The 23,558-nt window shown below is 34.6% G+C and overlaps 1 protein-coding gene across 4 annotated transcripts in view; it reads right to left on the bottom strand.

The window, feature by feature from the left end:
- The window catches only part of PIAS2 (protein inhibitor of activated STAT 2), an 81,645-nt gene that overhangs the window by 46,129 nt on the left and 11,958 nt on the right, over positions 1 to 23,558 (bottom strand). For 3 of the 4 annotated variants that reach the window (XM_069468438.1, XM_069468437.1, XM_069468440.1), the window contains exons 2-3: positions 10,447 to 10,921; positions 3,437 to 3,521 (exon numbers count right to left, since the gene is read on the bottom strand). In XM_069468438.1, coding sequence (XP_069324539.1) covers positions 3,437 to 3,521; positions 10,447 to 10,921 — 560 coding nt within the window. Of the gene's footprint in view, positions 1 to 3,436; positions 3,522 to 10,446; positions 10,922 to 20,668; positions 20,741 to 23,558 lie in introns of those variants that run through there. The other variant, XM_069468439.1, reaches the window with a different exon arrangement.

The following is a 23,558-nucleotide window of genomic DNA, read 5'->3' as shown; positions in this document are numbered from 1 at the left end:
AATGTGCTGTTTGATATGCTTGAAGGTCATCAAAATAGAAATAGAGAGGGTGTCCAGAGCGAGGTGTTGGTGATTTTGCAGCCAATATAAAAATAACTAAGTATATTCATGAATACCAACAGTGTAACAAGAAGAGAATCACAGATTGATTACTGGAAATAAGTATGGGAAGTCAGTGTGAGGGAAAAAGAGGATGATTTAACGTAGTCGTACCAATGGAAAGAGTACTACTGAAGGCAAGAACAAAGCTGAACCCAGTGATCACTCTGAAAGATATAATGGGAAGAACAAAAAACAAACACAAAAAACTGAACCTGAATGTTTTCAAATCTCTAGTCTAGACCTTACTAGGCAAAGAGGAGGAGCTATACTAGATACACAGCAGTGGTTCACAAATTTGCTGCACACTGGAAACATCTGAGAAGCTCTAAAAACCACTGATGTTTGGGTTCCATCAGAAGATTCTAATTTAATTTGTATGGGATGAAACCTGGATATCTGAAGTTTTTAAGCTCCCCAGTTGATTCTAATATGTAGCAAAGTTTGAGAACCAAGCAGATAGAAGTAATTAGATGACACCGCAAGAAGCAATCATCCAAATCCAGAATATGCAACATGCTAGAGTCAAATGAGCTACCTTTTTTTGAAAAGTAGGAAGTGTTATAGTCTTAAGAGAAGAACCAGAACTCCTGGAGAAGTGATCCATTACGGTATTAGAGCAGAGAAAATACAACATGAAGCCTGGAGTACCTTGTGGTGACAGAAAGTAAAGAGTGTTCAAAAGTGGATGTGGGGTAGAAGGGTACATTAAAATGGCAAGGAAGCCAATCTGAAATAACTCCCAAAGGCAAAAGGTAGAACTAAATATTACTATAGCATTGGATTATAACCCATAAAGCACCCATGAGTCCACACTAATATAATGAATGAATGAATGAGAAGGGACAGCTCCTCCTTACAAAAGAATAACTCCAAGGTAAAACAGAATAAGGACAATAAAAAAATCACCACTGGAACACGAGTGTTTTTGCTGAAAATTGTTGAAGGCAAGATTCACATATGGATGCTTAATTAATAGGCAAAAGTTTGAAGAGAAACAGAATGCTATGTGCCCAGTCTCAAAGTATCTCCCCCAAAATATTTATCAATAATAGAAAAAAACAATGACTGTACAGTGCAGAAATCTGGCAGACAGCATCAGCCAAGTGATCAAGGTTAACATCACCAAAAAATAAGATGGTATTGATATTATGTAGCCTGATTCAATACACTGAGCAGGGAATATAGCTTGATGTATTCTTGCCAAAAACGTACAATCTCAATCTAATCCTGAAAAAGCATCAGACATAACCAAATTGACAAACAGTCTACAAACCATTCGACCAGTACTCTTCAAAATTTTCAGAAATAATGAAAGACAAGGGAAAACTAAGAAACTGCCACAGACTGAAGGAGACTAGGAAGACACAACAATGAAAAGTAATGTGGATTGGATCTAGAAACAAGACATTCATTAGCAGAAAAATTCGTAAAATCTGAATAAAGTCTGTAGTTTAAAGTATTGTACCAATGTTAATCTCTTGGTTTTGATAATTGTACTATGTTTATACAAGATGTTACTATTAAGGGAACCTGGGTGAAGGATATATGTACTACTTTTACTGTTTTTCTGTAAATCAAAATTACTTTAAAATATAAAGTTTAAAAAAAATCTTGGGATATGTAAAAGTCAAAAGTAATACATGGGCCTTGTGTCAATACTGAAACAACTGAGAAAATGTGAATATGGGCTGGAGATTAGTTTATAACTAGGAATTAGTTTTCTAATGTGATTATGTTAAAAATTAGATGCATCTTAAAATATTTCTGGGTGAAATTAATACAACGCCTGTGATCTGCTCTACAATACTTCAGGAAAAGGGGGATGGGGGAGGTCAAATACAGATTGCCAAAATGTTGGTGATTACTGACGCTAGGTAACTGGGGACCAAACCTTTACTTCCATTTATTGGGAAGGAGATTTTTACTATTTGATTCTACAACTCTGAAAGGTTGGGGTTTTTACGTACACGTGTATGTGTGTGGTCCTTTTCTTTTTCTTTTAGAGGGAGGACTCCAAATATATTAGGGTTAAATAATATAAGATAAAATTTAATATTATAACCATTTTTAAGTGTACAGTTTTGTGGCATTAAGTACATTCACACTGTTGTGCAACCATCACTAACCATGTATCTCCAGAACATGACTGAATATTTTTAATTGAAAATAATTATTTCAGCTGGGTGTGGTGGCTCACGCCTATAATCCTAGCACTCTGGGAGGCCAAGGTAGGAGGTCTGCTTGAGCTCAGGAGTTCAACACTAGCCTGTGCAAAAGTGAGACTCTGGCTCTACTAAAAATAGAAATTAGCTGGGCGTTGTGGCGCATGCCTATAGTCCCAGCTACTCAGGAGGCTGAGGCAGGAGGATCACTTGAGCTCAGGAGTTTGAGGTTGCAGCTAGCTACGAAGATGCCACTGCACCCTACCCAGGGAGACAGAGTGAGACTGTCTCAAAAAATAATAATTATTATTATTATTTTAGTCATTATACTTCTTGACTACTTAATAGTCACATAGTTCAAACTTCAAAAAGACACAAAAAACATAAGGTGACTCCCCCTAACTCTGCCCCCAGTCAGGGTGACTGTACAGCTCACTCTGCCTAGAGCAGTCCCAATTTATGTTCTTATCCTAGAATTATTAATACTGTTCACTTTTACTCTCAAAAATGCCTCAGTTTGGAATGATAAAGTTTACAGTGACCCTATCTCTGGGCTGTTACCACAAATTCTTTATGCTACTATAGCTGGAATAAATTTTTCATAATTTTTTAAAATTCCCACCCAATGTGACAAAAAGTAATTTAAAAGATATTCTAAACTTTTATTCCAAAGTTAAAATTTTTTTCTAGTACACAGCACTTATTAAATATTTGGCTAACCTCAATCAAAGTATGCTCCCCTTACTTAAGGAGAAATAAGCCAACTATAACGGACTAAATTGTGTATCCCCCAAATTCTTATGTTGAGCTGCTAACCCCCAATGTTACTGCATTTGGAGATAGAGCCTTTAAAAAGACAAGTAAGATAAAATGACTCCATAAGGGTAGGTCCCTAATTCAATATCACTGGTGTCCTTCAAAGAAGAGGAAAAGACACCAGAGATTCTCTGGCACAGAGAAAAGGCCATGCAAGAAGATATGCGAGCCAAAGAGAGAGGCTTCAGGAGAAACCTAACCTGCCAGCATCTTGATCTTGCATAGAAGCCTCCAGAATTTTGAGAAAAAAATTTCTGTTGTTTAAGCCATCCAGTCTGTGACATTTCTTTACGGCAGGCCTAGCAAATGAATATACCAACATTCATGGAGAAATATATTCCAAACATTCCTCTTACCTGGATATGCATATCTCTCTAACTTGCTGAGGTGTCAAAGCAAAAATAAAAAATTTCTCTTGAAATCGTTGAATACTGCTTTGAACTGGGGAGAAAAAAAAATAATACACTTCAATAATAAATCCAAGGCTATAACCACCTGCAATAACCAGGTACTTCTAATAAAGCATCTGCCAAATTCTGAAATTTTATGGTTAAAGTACTCCAAAAATCAAGAAGTACTAACTGAACTGTATTCACCTTGGAATCATGAGTAAAGTCACTACAAAGGAGTTTCTTTAATTTTAAGCATTGAATCATTGTTTATTCTAAAACACTAATTATAATATAAAGTCAAAATATAACAAAATCCTTCAGTATTATAGTTCACCCTTAACTATAAAATCTGAGGAAATCAAAAACTCTCCCCAGGAGAACTCTATCCAAGAATTAAGTGCTTTTTGTTTATTTCCTTCTTTCTTTGTTGTGTTTTGTTTTCAGTGTTCTGGATTACACAGAGCATTCAGATGAGAAAATTTTAAATTTCAAAACTTCTCATAGTTAAGATTCATAATTATTTGTATACAAAAGACTGACTAGTTAAAAAAAGATTACCTATGAAGTCATCCTTATTTATATTAAAAACTGAAATGTACTTATGATTTCAAAGAACTGTAACAGATTAATACTGATGAATTATTCACTAATGTTCTAGTGACCATTAAAACACAACAAAAAAAGCTAATACAGAAGCCTCAAGTCTTCTGCTTCCTAACAAGTACTGCAACAACACCCAAGAAATGGCAAAATGGCCATGACGTGTGTTAACTACCCAGTTTTCCTGACGCATAAAGATAAACAAGATGTCAGTTGAATATCCAATGTCAGAGGGATACAACCACAAGGCACACCAAATCAGAAAACTATTAACTCCCTGAGTACAATACTCTTTTACGCATAGGCAGTTTATTTGCAGCAATTATGCTACCAGAAATCAGGTCATAAAGTAGTTCATATTTTCTCAGGATGCTTAAAAAAGGAGGAAAGAGAAGGATGCTGTTTATGATGAAGGCCTAAATATTCAGGAAACAAAACTTCAGGTTGTTAACATAATTATGAGGCATCAAACACAAAGACATATAGCAATCAGTCTCTCCATTTTCTTCAGTTCCCATTCACTCCTCAACCTTTCCTTTCTTGTACAGATGCCACTTTCCACTTTATCTATGGCTAAAAGTCACCAATGATATCCTGTGAAATGTAATAACCTGTATTTTAAGATTACAAGTTAACAAACTGCATTTTCAACCTTAATGGCATGAGTCTCTTCAGCCACAAACCTCAATAGGTCTAATATAAGTACAAATGGAATGCCAAAAGAAGAAAGCAAAAATGGAGCATTAAAAAAAAAAAAAAACTTGCAGAAATAATGAAAGAATAATCTATAACTTTGATGGAGAGGAAAAAAGGATTTACAAATCAAACCCCAAGGAAAATAATATGAAGAAAACAACCTAGTCACATTATAATCTAATCACTGAAAACCAATGACTATAAAATCTTGCAAACAGCCAGAGAATGAAATATTACATAAAAGGGAACAAGGATATAAATAAAGGCCAATATCTCAACAGAAGTAATGAAGGCCAGAAGCTTTCTTTAAAGTGATGAAAGGAAAAAACTGTCAACTAAAAATTCCATACCCTTCAAAAACAGAGTGAAATAATAACTTTTTAGATAAACAGAAGCTAAAAGAATTTTTTCACAGCAGACACATATTACAAGAAATGTAAAAGGAAATTATCGGAATTTTAAAAAGATACAAATTCCGAATTGGATCTTTTGGAATGAAAATCACTACAAACAGTAAATAAGTGGCAAAGTAAAAAAATGTTGTTTTTTCTTGTTGTGATTTCCTCAAAAGGATAATTGTTTAAAGGAAAAGGAATGGCATTGAAAGGCAGGATTTATAACCTACGGAGAAGACATGACAATGGCAAAAAAGGATGGAGGGATGGATAAATGAAATTATCTGCCCAACAACTGTGTTTCTTGCTTCATTCTGATGAACTGCATTTACATAAACCTCCCCAGAAACAAATACACTCTTAGTGTGCCAAAAAAGGGGCAGGTACCTACACCTGCAAAGCCGGGCATAAGATCCCCTTAATTCACCAAGACAAATGCCAGTATTTGAGGCCCTGTGCGGATGACTGGACTCAACCTAGCCTGAGAAGTCCCTATAAACGATGAACCTTAACATTTGAAGCTGGAATGCTTCCATAGTTGTATCACACATATATATATTCAACATGTACCTTTATGTCAAATTGCACATGTATGTTGCAATAAATGATACGCAAAACCGGAATAAGTCAGAAAAAGAAAAGGCACAGCAAAGATATGTCTGTTGTGATACAAACTAACGTGAAGCTGCAAATTCTATAAATTATACATATATGTTGCATATGTACAACATGCAACATACATGTGCAATGAAGAAATTAAGGAATGACAGGATCATAAAACTTTGAAGGTATTTCACATAACACCAAACGGCTAGACATTATCAACATTTATAATTCATGTAACAGTGAACAAAAAAGAGCTAGTCAAGGAAGAATATATACAGAATTACATAAAGTTCAAAAGCAAGCTAACTAAACTATTTTCATATATATACATATATGGTAAAACAAGCAAAAGAGAGGAACACAAAATTCAGAATGGTGATTTAACTCAGGAGAAGGCAAGGAGATGGCTTTAAAGATATGGCAATGTTCCCTTTTCTGAAACTGGGCAGTAGCTTCACAGGTGTTCATTCCCTTGAAATTCTTCTTTTGTACAGATATAGATAAATTATTATTATTATTATTTTTTGAGACAGAGTCTCACTCTGTTGGCTGGGCGAGTGCCATGGCGTGGGCCTAGCTCACAGCAACCTCAAACTCCTGGGCTCAAGCAATCCTCCTGCCTCAGCCTCCTGAGTAGCTGAGACTACAGACACACACCACCACGCGGGGCTAATTTTTCTATTTTTTTGTAGAGATGGGGTCTCACTCTTGCTCAGGCTGGTATCGAACTCCTGAGCTCAAGCTATCCTCCCACCTTGGCTTCCCAGAGTGCTCCATGAGCCACCACACCAGGTCCACACAAATTTTTAGAAAAAGAAAATTCCCCAAAAATTTCATGTTTAAAAGAAATTATATTTTTTAAAAATTGAGAAAAGGAGCACATCAGAATAGCTATTTAATGGAGGAGAAGAGAGATTTTTGTTTGTTTTATTATAGATTAGGGGATTATGTCAAAATTTTTTTTTATTTTACCCATTTTGAATAGAAATAATTCCAAACTGCATAACTATATAATAGTGTATTTTCTTAAATAGAATATACTTATCATTTTTTTAGATCAATAAATGGGCTATGCTGTAATAGCAATTCCTTCAAAAATAAAAAGATACACAGGACCATTGGTTTCAAAATCCCAAGAGGTTCTGGAATGACATTTTTGGATCTTTTTATGTCTATTTTTTTCTACCACGGCTCTTCCAGTCTCTCCCTTGATAAAGGAGGAAACAGGGAAAAAAACTACAGAAATATTTTAACCCAATAAATTAACCTGAAGAAAAAGGTTAAAGATGAAAGTAAAATCATAAAAGATAACTGGATAATAAACATTTAAAATGTTTGCTTCTGTTATTAATTTTAAAAATAAAAAATTCAAACAAGATACAAGCTTTCATCTAAAATATCACAAAGATTTGTTTTTAATAGCACTCAATAAAAGTAGTAATGAGACATAACAGATGTTCTCACACCTTGCTTATGGAATTTAAACTGGTACAGCTATTTTGGAAACTAATTTGCCAATACATTATCAACAGTCTAAAACGTTCTTACTCTTTAATCCAATAATTCTACTCAGAGAACTTTGTACAAACAAATAACAAAACGTGAACAAACACTGAATCCTTATTTCAGAATGAATGTAATGAAGTGATGAAGTACATCTCTCCACTTGCCTGGTTCATCAGTTTTGCTAAAATGTAAATAAAGCAAAGAGCAAAAATAATTTTAAAATTTTTAAAAAGCCACCTTGACCTGCCACCATTCAGGCCATCCTGACCCCATTAACTAGCCCTGCCTCTCACAATTTCTGATTCAACCAAGATGGACTGCAGTACAACCATGTCAGACAGGAAAAAAGCACACTGATGCATTAAAAAGAGTTTCCAAATGACTTGACAGAAAAAGGGTTTTCCCGGGAAAGGAAAACAATCTTCCACATTAACTCTGAAACACTATTTCCCAAACAATTTATTTCATCAAGAAATCCAAATACCTCTGTAAATAATATTTTTAGGCAGTAAGAAATATGCTATAACAACACAGAAGTCACCAAGCTAAGTAAAAATTTGTTAGTCATATGTATCCACTTTTAGTACTATGATAAAATTTCTCTAATTTTCTGAGAAGTTGATGGGTATTAAACAAAAAGCTAAAAAATGTGTCAAACTCCCTGTGCCTCTTTAGAAAAAAAATTAAATATAAAAGGTTTATTTCTTCAGAAAGCAGCTTAAAATCTACATTAAACAGAAACAAAGTCTCTTTATGAAAGTATCAGAACATGAAAGCATGGGCAATAAGACTTGCGTCTGTTCACACAAAAGTAATCTGAGTTCTAAGCCCTAAGAAGGCTTAAGTAAGTTCTACCCAGAGCAATTAGTAAAGAAAAAGAAATAAAAGTCAGATGAATTGGAAAAGAAGTAAAATTATCTCTGTTCACAAATGATATGATCTTATATGGAGTAAAGTCTAAGGATTCCACACTAAAAAAGTGCTAGAACTAATAAATGAATTCAAGAAAGTAGCAGGATACAAAGTCAACACACAAAAATCAGCTGCATTTCTATATACTAACAATAAACAATATAAAAAGGAAATTATGAAAAGTCCATTTACAATAGCATCAAAAAGAATAAAACATTACAGAATTAATTTAGCCAAAGAGGTGAAAGACTTATACAATGAAAACTACAAAACTGCTGAAATTAAAGGTGGCAAAAATAAATGGAAACACATTCCATGTTCATGGATTGGAAGACTTAAGATATCAGTACAACCCAAAGCAATCTACAGATTCAACGCAATCTCTCAAAATCCCAATGACTTTCTTCAGAAATGGAAAAATGCATTCTAAAATTCATATAAAATCTCAAGGAACCCTTAAATAGCCACAACAAACTTGAAAAAGAAGAACAAAGCTGAAGATTGCACACTTCCTGATTTCAAAACATATTACATAGATACAGTAATCAAAACAGTGTAGTACAGGCACAAAGACTGACATCTAGACCAATGGAGTAGCCAATGGAGTAAAACAGCGAGCCCAGAAATAAACTCTTGCGTATATGGTCAAATGATTTTTGACAAAGGTGCCAAGACTATTCAAAGGGGAAAGACAGTCTTTTCAATAAATGGCATGGGAAAACTGGATATCTACATGCAAAAGAATAAAGTGGGACCCTGATCTAATGTCATATACCAAAATTAACCCAAAATGGAACAGACCTAAATTTAAGACCTAGAACTATGAAACTCCTAGAGGAAAACATGATGCAAAACCTTCACAGCATTGCATTTGGTAATGATTTCTTAGATATGACACCAAACGCATGGGCAACAACAACAAAAATACACAAATTGGACTTCATGAAAATTTTTTAAATCGTGCATTGAAAGACACTATCAACTGAGTAAAAAAGGCAACCCACAGAATGGGAGAAAACATTTGCAAATTATATATCTGATCAGGGATATACAGACAGTATATATCTAGAATATACAGAGAACTCCTAAATCTCAACAAGGGGAAAAAAAAAAAAAAAACAATTCAAAAATGAGGAAAGGACTTGGACAGACATTTCTCCAGAAATATACAACTGGCCAAAAAGTACATGAAGATGCTCAACATCACAATCATTATGAAAATGCAAATCAAAGCTACAGTAATACCACCTTACACCCATTAGGATGGATACTACCCAAAAAAAAAAACAAACCAGAAAATAACAATTGTTGGCAAGGATAGAATATGGAACTCCTGGCACTGCTGGAGGGAATATAGAATGGTACAGTATGTTGACTCCTCAAAATATTAAAAAAATAGAATTACCATGTGATCCAGCAATTACACTTCTATATACAGCCAGAAGAATTAAAAAGCAAGGTCTCAAAGAGATATCTGTACACCCCTGGTTATAGCAGCATTATTCACAATCACTAAATCGTGGAAGCAACTCAAGTGCCCATCGATGGATAAGCAAAATATGGTATATATTATACCACAAAAACATGGAAGTAAATATTAAAAGAAATAGCTAAAATAATTAAGGTTGTTGTCACCAGAAAATGAGATGGGGGGAGGGGAGTGGAGTTTGGCAGAATACCACTATTTGTCTTAAAAAATGTATAATACTGTATTCAGCCTTAAAAAGGAAGGAAATTCTGACATAAACTATAATTATGTTAGAACCCTGAGGATCTTATGTTAAGTTAAATAAGCCAGTCACAAAATGACAAATACTGTATGACTCCACTTATAAAGGGGCTTAAAAGCAGTCATAATCACAGAGACTGAAAGTACAATGGTGGTTGCCAGGGCTAGGGGGAAGAGGGAAGGGAGTTATTGTGGTAGAGTTTCAGTTTCACAAGCTAAAGACTGGATGGTAGTGATGGTTGCCAACATTACAAATGTATTTAATACCACTGAACTGTATACTTTAAAATGGTCAAGTATTTTACCACAACAACAACAACAACAAAAAAGGGAAATAAAAGAATGCTCAAATGATGTAAAATAATAGTTTTATGTTAGATTTCAGTCATGGTGGCCAATTTTTCATCTGTACATTTAACATTTGGCAGGAATGCCTCAATTTTATAATATTAACATCAAATCATTAATAGTTGAAGGTCTCTCATTTTATTTACTCTCTTGTCCAGAAGAAATTGATTTCTCTAACTTACCTAAACTCGTGGGCTTGATGAGAACATCAAGGACATCATAAAAGGGCAGGTTTTTTAACTGCACATCAGGATGGACAGGAGGAATTGGGGGAGATGGCTGCTGCATCTCAAATGTAGGTTTAGTATCTTGAAGCAGCACAGAACCAACAGGAGAGGACGGTGAGTGAGGTGTAACTGAAGTGGAAGGCAACGAGTGTATTCCAGCCACGGCCAGGTCAGGTTCTACAGGAGATGAGCTACCATCCAAATTGAAAACAGATGATTTGATTGCGGATAAATCAGAAAGTCCTTCAAGAGTTCGTGGATATCGGCGTCTATACAATTCTCGGATTTTAATCTGAACTGCAGGGCTGCAGCCACTCTTCAATAAATGCAGCGCCCTCATCAGGAGGTCATGCTTGCGTCCACTTTTATTCCGTCCAGCAAAGCCTAGTAACACTTGTAGTTCAGAAACTCTAAAACTAGAAACCATATTCTAAAAGGAAGAAAGAAAAAAAAATAAGCCAATAGTCACCCTCAAGCACATAAAAACCCTATCTTATCTAAAATACACTGCAAAAGCTGATTTTCCAGTATTCTATCAACTGGCATGGGCGAGTAACCAGCATTTTCACATACCACTTAGAACTAATACTATTTCTAAACCAATTCCCCCACAAAAATTACATTCAAGTTATGGTGGCAAAAAGAAATAGTTATGGTGTTAATTGTATTTTGTTGTACTCAATTTTGGTAATCTACAGTCTGTTGGTTTCTATTAACCATTTCATTGCCTGATTATGCTCAAATGTAAACAGGTATTTGCTTTATGACTATGAAACCTATAACCAATAAAAATGTTCCTTTTCAAAACTAAGCTCTACCAATGCAATGTAATGTTTGTTACAGAATTATCACGGATTAACCAAACAAAAAATTAGATTTTCACAATGCTGTATGTATAACTTCTGATGCTGAGTAGTAAACCTACAAAATCAAGACAGAATTGTGATCCAAAATTCAATGAATTTTTCACCTCAACTCAAACATTAAGAAACAGAGAACATAATAATAAAGGTATTTTAAGATATTAAAACTAAAAATCACATACATCTTATATATCAGTCAGTCAAACTTCTAAAATGACTGAAATTCCTGGCTGGGTATCCAAATGAGAAAAAGACCTTTGAAGAAGAAGGAAATGAGTGGTCATAAATCTTAAAGGACAAGACTTCCTCTCCACAACTTACTGACTTCTTTGTGGATGTAAACATTAAGGTTATATGAAGTTTCTGCTTTACATCTCATCTTCTATTTATTCAACAAAATCTAATAAATACTTTTTACCCCTTGCTGCCTCATGAATCTACCTACTTAGTGATTTCCCATCAATTCTGACCTTGGAGGTAAACCATACTAGGGTCAGTCACACACGTGTACCTGCCACCAATAAAGAGGAAGATCTGGAGCTGACCAAATCCATCAGAAACATACCCTCAGAAAGACCTGCCCTCCAGAGACCTTCCTGTCACTTAAGCTTGGGGTTTTCCCCCCTCCTCAGTGCTACACGTTCCACAGTCACCTGGGATTCTTCTTCAACCTGCTCTTCCCATCAGCATAATGGGCAATGTAGGGCAGTGCCTACAGCTGGCAATGAGCCATAATAATTCCTCTTTCTGCACTTTTAAGTCTCAGTGATAACAATTGCTCAGAAGCAATTGTTTAAAACTCTGTATAGCTTTTAGATAGTTGTTAGGAACAATATTTGCTAGTTTCTAAAATACAAATTTAAATATACCAAAATAATCTGATGCTGTACTGCAATTATACTTTGTGTACTATATGTCTCCATATTTCATTCTGTACAAAGAATAATAAGTTGTAATCCTAGCATCTATTTTATACCTTCAATCAGAGCTGGCCAACAGAAATATAACAGAAACCACATAAGTAATTCTAAATTTTCTAGTAGCTACATCAATAAATTTATGTATTTATTGGCCGGGCGCAGTGGCTCATGCCTGTAATCCTAGCACTCTGGGAGGCCAAGGCGGGAGGATCGTTTGAGCTCAGGAGTTCGAGACCAGCCTGAGCAAGAGCGAGACCCCATCTCTACGAAAAAATAGAAAGAAATTAGCTGGACAACTTAAAATATATAGAAAAAATTAGCCGGGCATGGTGGTGCATGCCTGTAGTCCCAGCTACTTGGGAGGCTGAGGCAGTAGGATTGCTTGAGCCCAGAGTCTGAGGTTGCTGTGAGCTAGGCTGACGCCACAGCACTCTAACCCAGGCAACAGAGTGAGACTCTGTCTCAAAAAAATAAAATAAATTAATAAATAAATTTATGTATTTATTAAATTTAAATGTATTTATTTAATCCAATATATCAAAAGTATTATCATTTCAACATGTAATCAATTTTTGTGATTTAAAACTAATCAACTTTTTAAATGTGTCAATGAGATATTTTTTCATACTAAGTCTTTGACTAAGTCTTAACACTTGTAATACATCTCAATTTGGACTAACATTTGAAGTGCTTAAAAGCTACACGTGGCCAGTAGCTACCACACTGGACGGTGCAGTCCTAAACCATACCAGCAACATACATCACAATGCCATGGTCATTATATTTCAACTTGCTTTATTTCTACCACATGTAAAATTAAGATTTTTATTCATTCTACCCCTATGCTGTGGACAACAAAAACGAAAAAGAAGAAAATTTGGGGCCTATCTCATAACAAACCAGTTACAGTTTACTCAAGGTTTCATGCATAGAAAGGACCATAATAGCTTTGTAGAAAGTGTTTACCCAGGCAAAAAATGCGATGCATCTTTCCCAAAGTCCTCAATCTCAATAAATACTTCAACTGATTGTAGGATACTAACACCAAAAAGGCAGTCACACAGATACAAGATGACTGAGTTTTTCTAAATGAGAGAACAGACTAACTCAGAATTCATTACTTTACTTCCCTCCTTACACTTATTTTCAGATATTCTTCATTTTAAGAAAACTTGTTTTACAGAAATGACAAAATAGAGTGACAAGTCACCCTACCTAAGCTTGACTCTCAAAATGGAATTTCTGGGAGATCTCATATTACCTATTTCCAGTGGTAACATTATGTGGCAAAGGATACTGATGCAATTGGCTCTACTAGCTGTTGTAAATATACAAACAAAAAGGAAGAGAGAGATAAGGGCTTAGAAATATGAATGGGAGAGATGGGACAGCCTTTGCATTGCAAAATGCTGTAAACTGAAGTACTGCTGGACACACAGCCAAAAATAAAGGCTTTGAGAGTCAAAGGGCCCTATGGAAAACTTCAGACCAGCAATCAGCAGTTGTAGTTCAACCCCATGCACCAAGAGCTGGGATCCTGGGAAAGTCAATTCATCCCTCTGGTCATCAATTTCTACTTAAAAACAGTAACAACAACAAAAAAAACTCTCTCCTTTATTTAGCACTTTCTGTTAAGATAATCTTGAAGGAGCTAAGTAAAATTCCACGAAAATGATTTTCTGGCAAACTTTGCTGGATCCCATTTCTTCTTAGTGATATCTATTTTTTTAACTTAGTCTTCCACCAAGTTTCAGGTCCTTCCCCCAGTTAGTGGGTGTGGTGAGTAGGAAGAGTCATCAGAGCCCTCATGGGGTAAGGTTGGTCTGCTATGAATACTACCAAGATTTCAGCTGTTTTTCTCCAGCCTCTGACATCTTTAGTCTAATTTTTTTTCAAGCAGATTTTTTCCACTCCACTCTGATGCCTCCCAAAGGCTCCTAATCTCTGCCCGCCAATACTCAGCTACAACAGCGTTGTGCTCTACACAGAGGAATTTCTCTACAGAGAAATATGTTGGCATGATTAATTTTTTAAAAAGATACATAAACAATCTGATTTCTAAAGAAAAGCTAATATAAATTAAGACTAGAATTTTAAATCAACTTTGTGTCTTTATCAAATTTAAATAAACACAAAGTAATAAATATTTCCCTGAAACTGCTCTTCAACTTTTAAACGAGATAGAAATTGCAAACAGACTAGAATTTGGGGAGGCTCTAACAGGTTAGAAATCACGGTAGAGATCAATACAAACTTTGTAGACCGCCCCCTCATCTGCTATGATATATAAGGGGAGAAGAGAAGAAGTTGCTGAGGGAAACTGACAAATCACATTATTAATATTGCCTATTCCAGCTACAATATTAAAATAATCTACATCTTCATTAATAAATAGGATGAAAGAAAAAACAAAAAAAGCTAATGCCAGAAACCATGTGGCAAGACAGGAGCATAGTCCCAGCAACTCAGGAGGCTGAGGCAGGAGGATCACTGGAGGCTAGGAGTTCAAGGCTGTTGTGCACTGATCCCACCTGTGAATAGCCACTGCACTACAGCTTGGGCAACAAAGCAAGTTGCGCATCTCTAAAAAAGAAAAAGAAACTATATGAAAAGTCAGAAAGACACCCCAAATCCTAACCAGTACCCACTCTGGAGGTCATAGGAGGCCCCAGTTCCTGGTCCTATACTTTTGGTGGAATCATGTATTCCCTATAATTAAATCCCCTTTTACTTGAGGGACCTTAAATGAATTTCTTCCTTACAACCATGATTACAATAACTCCTAGGCTGAAGAAATCAAAGTTAAAAGTCAATTATTAAAAGAAACAATAAAGAAAATATTGCATTTCAAAATCTATAAAAGAAGCCAAAATTTGAGATAATATCTCCCTAAATGTTTGTATTAGACTATTAATATAAAGATTTAGGTAGGGCCTAGTGGCTCACGCTTTTAATCCTAGCATTTTGGGAGGCCAAGGCAGGAGGACTGTTTGAGGCCAGGAGTTTGAGACCAGCATGAGCAACATGGCTAGATGCCATCTCTACCACAAATTAAAAAATTAGGCAGGAGTGACAGCACGCACCTGTAGTCCCAGCTACTCCGGAGGCTGAGGCAAGAGGATTGCTTGAGCCCAGGAGTTCAAGGTTGCAATGAGCTATGATCACACCACTGCACTCCAGCCCGAGAGACAGAGGGACACTCTGTCTCAAATTTAAAAAAACCAAACCACCCCCCCCCACCAAAAAAAAGGGGAGGAGGAATTGCAGGGAAAATCAAAAGTTATTAACTAGAAAGCAAAATGCAGTCTGTAAAGTCAGATCCAAAAAAGGGAAAATAAATAAATGCAGTCTCGAGGGAAAAAAAAATATATAAAGACCACAAATACTAAGCAAATATCTTTAAACTAAGAACAGTACAGGCAACTGTATATCCTAATAACTTAAAGATACAGACAAAAGTGATTTCCTACAAAAATATAAATTACTCCATCTGATTCAAGAAGATCTTGTTCCCCCTCCACAACCAAAAACATCTGCCCAGATGAGACAACTTAATGAATAAATTCTACCAACCAAGCCTTCAGGAAAAAGATGAAATTCTTTTCCTTAAACTGTTTGAGAGTAAAAGTCAGAGTCTAAATACCTTAGAAGACAAACACAGAAAAATGTTGAACACAAAAATACAAAATTAAAAAAAAATGCAAATTACTGGTTTTCAAACTTCAGCAGGGGAGTCCACCCTATCTAATAAAATTTTTTAGGCAAAAGCCTGATGAAACAGTGGGCCTGGTATACCACCTATTCTTTCTCATTTCCCAAAGTGGACCATAAGAAGTCTTTGTGTAACATAACTTATACGCCACTATTAACACATCAATGTTTCCTGTGAGCACAGACATAAAAGTCCTCAATGTACAGTTTAATCTAGTAATATAAGAATGGCTTAACATAAATATAGTAAATTACTTGGTTAAGATGATCTCTTTGCTTATCTTATAGTCACATACTGAATATGTATAAAATGATGCAATAAATGTGACTTTCTTTCAAATAATTTTTGGGGATCAGGTGGGGACATACACTAAAAAAAAAAAAGACTGGAGTTGGTAACTGCTGAAGCTGGGTAATGGGTACATGGGGAATTCTCTATCTTTGTAAATGTAACAATGTTTCCATAATTAAAAGTTTGCTTCAACTGGGGAAACTGGTGTGGGGCATAGGGAGACTTTCTATTATCTCCCCAACTTTTTCATAAATCTAAACATATGCTAGATTTAATTAAACAAAAAAATGTTAGTTTGTTTGAAGGTGGAGTAAGAAAAGACATTGTGGTCTAATACCATTCCCCATAAAAGGAACCCAGGCTCCTCGGGGAAATGGCTGATTGCAAGTCAAGGGCAGAAAATGAACAAGATAAGCCTATAACATTTTATCATGCTAGAAAAAAAAGAAGTTATCAAAGTTACTGACTGGGGCTTTGTCAGAAGGACAAAGAAAACATCCAGAATGAACTCCTAGTAGCCCAAAATGAAACAACTTGAGTATCAAAAAGAACAATAACTGCACTGGATTCACACACATCAAGTATACTAAAAATTCATTTGTTCATAATGATACTTTAGAAAAACTCACTCATCTCCTTTAGAAGATGTTAGGAACAGCGCATTATTATTCTAAAAGTTTATAAAAGGAAACAATACAAAAAGATTTATTGGTTCAAGAATAAAAACCATATGATTATCTGTATAAATGCTAGAAGGGCATTTGATAAAATTCTATTCATTCCTGAAAAACCCCCTCAATAAACAAGAATAGAAGGAAACTGTTAACATGATAAATGATATCAGTAATCAATAGCTAATATCATACTGAAGATGAAACACTGGATCATAAAGTCAAGACCTATAAAATATACATGTTTTATCATTCAACATTATTGCAAAGATTCTAGATAATACAACAAAGCATTATAAAATTTGTAAAGTAACATTTATTACTTACAAGTGCCAAGACTCTACATTGGAAATATAAGACAATCTGCTGAAAATTAGACTCAATAGTACTAAGTAAACAAAATTCGTTGAATTTTCTATATATCAAATAGATTTTCACAATGAATCTAAGCAACAAAATCATAAGATGCAAAAGGAATAAATTTAAGAATTTTGCAGAGCTATATTTAAAAACCATATGCTATAAAAGAAGCCTTGAATAAATTAAGGACTATATCACACACGTTACTAGATAAAATACCCAATATTGAAAAGATATCAATTCTTCCCAACTTAAGTTATAAATATAATAAAATTCCAATGAATGGCTAATGAGCTGGAAAGCTTAATAGACCAAAACTTACAATAAAGAATTAAATAAAATTACATGGCAGGTGGTGATGAAGAAAATGGATAAAAATAAAGGAAGAAAAGGAAATAGGCAGGGAAGAGGTAGAGGATTTGCAATTTTAAAGGGGGAAGGCCTCAATGAAAAGGTAAGTGAATAAGTAACTGAAGAAGTAAGATATCCAAGGCATAGGACACAGCAGATGCAAAAATCCTGAGGATGAAAGCAGGCTTAACACACTAGAGGAAAAGTAAAAAGCCCACACTGCTGAACCAAAGTAATGAGAAATGAGCACTAAAATAGAATAAGCAAAGAAAATGACAAACCTGGAAAGGGAGGTGGTTGGCCTAAATGTACTGTATAAAATAATAGTATGAAAATTTTGAAATTAAGAAAAGTCAGAATGAAAATGCCAGGCAACAATGGCATAAAACTTGCTAGGCTGGCCAGGCACAGTGGCTCATCCCTATAATCCTAGCACTTTGGGAGGTGAGGGAGGAGGATTGCTTGAAGCCAGGAGTTCAGACCAGCCTGAGCAAGAGCGAGACACCTGTCTCTACAAAAAATAGAAAAATTAGCCAGGCATGGAGGTGCACGCCTGTAGTCCCAGCTACTTGGGAGGCTGAGGCAGGAGGATTGCTTGAAGCCAGGAGTTTGAGGCTGCAGTGAACTATGATGACGTCCCTGCACTCCAGGCTGGGTGACAAAGCAAGCCGCAGAGAAGAGAACAGAAGAGAGGAGAGGAGGGGAAGGGAGGGGAGGGGAAGGGAGGGGAGAAAATGCTAGGCTGGGGAGCAGTTTAAAGTGTTCCATAGGTGAGAAAGGAAAAAAATTGTAATTTTAGCCTTATTTACACGTATTTAAAATTTCAAGGGAAATTCCAAGACAATATCAAGAATCCGAGAAAGCTACAAAGTATATAATCGTACAAATAGTAAAGTGGGAAAAACATAAGAGGGAAGAAAAAAAGCCCAACATTAGGCAAGAAAACAAGCAGAGACAAAACAAAAAAGTAGGACTGCACAAAATAAAATGGTAAAAATAAATGCAAATAAATGCAAATATATTAGTCTCAACAAATAAAGATGAAATGAACTCTCCATTAAAAGAACATTAGAGGATATCAATGTAGGAACTGCAGACTTCAAAAACAATACAGGAATGCTAACAACTCTACACACATAAATTCGGCAACTTAGATAAAATGGACCAGCTCCTTGCAAAACACAAACTCCCAAAACTCATTCAGTATGTAATAGATATTTGAATACCCTTTTAACTATTAAGGAAATTTAATTCATAATTTTAAAACTGCCAAAAGAGAAATTCCCAGGCCCAGCTAATTTTATTGGAGAATTCCACCAAACATTTGTAATTTCTTCCAGAAAACAGAAGATGAGAGAACACTTCCAAATTCATTTTATGAACCTAATATTACCATGATACCAAAACAAGACAAAGACAGTATAAAAAATGAAATTAACAAATATCCTTCATGAATATTGGTACTACAATCCCTAACAAAATATTAGCAAATAAAATTCAGCAATCTTTAAACAGAATTATACGACATGACCAAGTGGGGTTTATTCCAGGATGTAAGGCTGGTTCAATGTTTGAAATTAATGTAATATACCATATTAACAGCTAAAAAAGACAAATCACATGATCAATGCAGAAAAAGCATTCGACAAATTCAATATCATCTCATGACAAAAACTCTCAGAAAACAGGAATAGAGGGGAGAGTTCTCAACTTAATAACATCCTACAAAAAAATCTAGAGCTAACATTATACTCGGTTGTGAAAGATTGAATGCTTTCCCCCTAATATCAGGAATGAGGCAAGGATGCCTCCTCTCACCATACATTCAACATAGTGCTCAGAGTTCTGGCCAGTAAAATTAGACAAGAAAAGGAAATAAAAGGCACGACAAATTGGAAAGAAAAAAATAAAACCGTATTTGCAGATGGCATGCTTGTTCACATAGAAGAAAAATCTACAAAACAACTCCTAGAACTAGTGAGTTTAGCAAGGTCACAGGATACAAAACCAATACACAAAAATCAATCACATCATCACATTTTCACATACTAACAATGAACATGTGGAAACAAGCTAAAAAACAACACCATTTATAATCACTCCAGAGAAAATTACAATACATATGTAAAAATCTAACAAGCATGTACCGGACTTGTATGCTGAAAATTACAAAACACTGATGAAAAAAATTCAAGAAGATCTAAATAAATGGCTTCTTCATGGATTAGAAGATTCAACATAGTAAAGACATCAATTTTCCCCAAACTGATTAATGGGTTTAACATAAGTTCTATCCAAATCCCAGCAAGATAGTTTGTAGATATAGATGAGATTCTAAAATTTATGTGGAAAAGCAAAGGAGAAGGAGATGAATCAGCCTATCCCATTTCACAACTTAGCTACAGTAATCATGACTGTAGTATTAGTGGAAGGATAAACTTACAGATTAATGGAACAGAACAGAGAGCTCAAAAATTACATACACAAATATGCCCAAAAAAGTTTTGACAAATGTGTAGAAGTGATTCAATGGAGGAAAGATACTCTTCCAATAAATGGTGCTGGGGCAACTGGACATTCACAGACCAAAAAAATGAACCTCCAACTAAGTTTCACAGCTTATACAAAAACTCCCAATGGATCACAGATTAATGTATAATAAAAATAAAATTATTAATACCGAACTTTTTAAAAATACAATAATCTTTGGGATCTAGAACCAGTCAACGAGTTCTTAGATTTGACACTAGAAGCAAGATAACATAAAAGGAAAATGATATATTTGCAAACCACATATCTGACAAAGGACTAGTGTCCAGAATATATCCAGAACTCTCAAAACTCAACAGGAAAACAAAATCCAATTATAAAAATGACGAAAGACATGAACAGACATTTCATTGATGGGGATATACAGATGGCAAATAAGCACATGAAAATATGTTCAGCATCATTAGCCATTAGGGAAATGCAAATTAAAACCTCACTGAGATATCACTAGATACCTACCAGAATGGCTAAAATGAAAAACAGTGATAACACCAAATGCTGGCGAGGATGCAGAGAAACTGGATCACTCCATACATTGCTGGTAGGGATGTAAAATGGTACAGCCACTCTGGAAAACAGTTTAGCAAGTTCTTTAAAAACTATGCATACAACAACCATACAATCCAGCAATTGCACTCTTGGCCATTTATCCCAGAGAAATGAAAACTTCAGTTTACAAGAAAACTATGCATAAATCCTTATAGCACTTTTATGCATAACAGCCAAAAACTATAAACAACCTAGATATCCTCAACAGGTGCATGGTTAAAGAAACTGCAGTAAATCCGTAGTATGGAATACTACTCAGCAATAAAAAGGGACAAACTATTTACACACATCGCAACCTGGATGAATTTCCAGAGAATTATATTGAATGAAAAAGGCCAAACCCAAAAAGCTACATACTGTATGACTCAATTTATGTAACATTTTTAAAAACACAAATTTCATAGAAATGAAGAAGAGATTAGTGGGTCCCAGAGGCTGGGGAGTTGGGGCGGGTAGATGGAAGGGAAGTAGGTGTGACTACAAAACGACAATATTTTGGAGAGAGGGATGCTTGTGGTGATAAAGTGGTCTGTATATTGATTGTGTGAATTCAATATCCTGGTTGTGATATCGTACTAAGATTTTGCAAGATGTTACCTGTAGGGGAAACTGGATTAGGAGTACGTGAGATGTCTCTGTATTATTTCTTACAAATTCTAGTAAACTGACAATTATCTTCATTGAAAGTTTAATTTAAAATTACAAAGAGTAAGACTATGAGACTAGACTAAAAATTCTTTTAATTCAATAGCATGATATTCTCAAGAGATAAAACTAAAATAACAGAAAACAAAAATGTAGAGGAGGATTTTAAAAATCAGGCAAAATAACTGACAAAAAGAAAAATAAAAATCTAGGTATGTTAATATCGAACAGTAGTATTTAATACAAAAAGCATTCCTAGATATAAAGAGTCACTGCACGTGGTAAAAGTTTCAATTTGGCAGGAAAACAGAAATTTAAACTTGCACATACTATAACCATTTTAAAATACTTTTTAAAATTCATAGAACTACAAAGAAAAACTGAGGAAAAAAGTCTAGTAAAAGATTAACTCTGCTCTCTTAAAAAAAATAGAGATAGATTTGAACAACATAATTAATAAGCCTAACTACTGGACATATATAAAACTTTGCACCAACAACTGGAAAATAGACATTCTTTTCAAATACAAACAAAAATTATAAAAATTGACCACACTGTCTCAAAAGATTCCAAACAATTGCTATCATACAGACCATGCTGCCTAACAAAATGCAGTTACAAATCAACAAAAATAACTAGAACTGCCACGTTTGGAAATTAAATTTTTAAATAACTCATAAATTAAAGAATTCACAGTGGAAAACAAAAATACAAGCGAAAATAGGGAAAATACTACACATCAAAACTTATGTGATAAAGGGGAAGTAATACATAGACATATATGACCTTAAATGCCTATGTTAAAATGCTGAAAATTAATGACAGGCATCCAACTTAAGAAATTAGAAAAAAAAGAACAGAATAACTCCAAAGGAAATATAAGAAATGAAGAGCAGAAATTAATGCATGGGAGGACACATTAAAGAGAATAAACAAAGTCAAAAACTTGATCTCTTACAAATCTTTAAAAATTGGCAAACTTTTAGCTAAAAATGATGAAGAGCATTTTAAAAAAAGATAAAGGGAATATTAAATACTATAAAATAAGAGATTAACAACTTACTGCTGTAAATTCAAGAATATGGATGAAATGAACAACTTTCTATAAAAGTAAAACCTACTAAAACAGGTTCGAAAATTGAAAATATGAACAGTCCCATAACCAAAGCAATTAAATCAGTGGTTAAGCATCCCTCAAAACAACAGTTAACAATTTCATAAGTAAGTTCTACTAAACATTTAAAAAACAGATCATTCTAATCTTACTTAAACTCTTCCAGAAGAAATAGGCAAGGTGTATTTTTTTTAAAAAAATTACAGACCAATATTAAATATTGGCCTATATTAAATATCTTCAAACTGAGTCCAATAATGAAAAAAAGGGACAGATAGAGTTGAACTTATATACTTGGAACACAAAGTTGGTTTTAATATTGAAAAATCAATGTATTCACCATGTTAACAGATTACAAAAGAAAAATACATGATCTTCTCAAAAGATGAGGAAAAAGCATTTGATGAAATTCAATATCCATTCATAATTTAAAAACTAGCAAACTAGGAAAGGAACATCCTTAACCTGAAAAGATTATCTATAATAAACCTACAGCAAGCATCATACTTAACTGTGAAACTGTGAAAGCATTCCCTTTAAAATCAGGAACAAGATCAGGATGCCCCCATCACAGCTTCTATTCAACATTGTACTGGAGATCCTAGCCAGCACATTAAGACAAGAAAAAGAAAGAAAAAAAGCATAAGAATTGGAAAGGAGGAAACAAAGAGGTCATTATTCATAGATAGGACTGTCTGCATAGAAAAATCCATAAGAAATCTATAGATAATTTATCACAATTAGGAGTATAGTAAGGTTGTTATGCAAAGTCAAACTGTACTTCTGTACACTACCAAGGTAGAAAATAATTACAAAAAGATAACGTTTATGATTTGCTACAAAAATAAGGTACCTAGAAATCTAACAAAATATTTGCAATACTTTTAATTGAAAATTAGAAAACTTTATTGAAAGACATTGTAAAAGACCTAAATAAACGGAGATTTACAACACTCATGGTTAAGAAAACTAATGAAGGGCCAGACATGGTGGCTCACACCCTAATCCCAGCACTTTGAGAGGCTGAGGTGAGAAGATCAC

This window comes from Eulemur rufifrons, chromosome 5 (assembly GCF_041146395.1).
Source record: "Eulemur rufifrons isolate Redbay chromosome 5, OSU_ERuf_1, whole genome shotgun sequence".
In the NCBI taxonomy this organism is placed as follows: Eukaryota; Metazoa; Chordata; class Mammalia; order Primates; family Lemuridae; genus Eulemur; species Eulemur rufifrons.
Note: the sequence above shows the minus strand (reverse complement) of the source record. Positions and strands in the feature narration are given on the sequence as shown.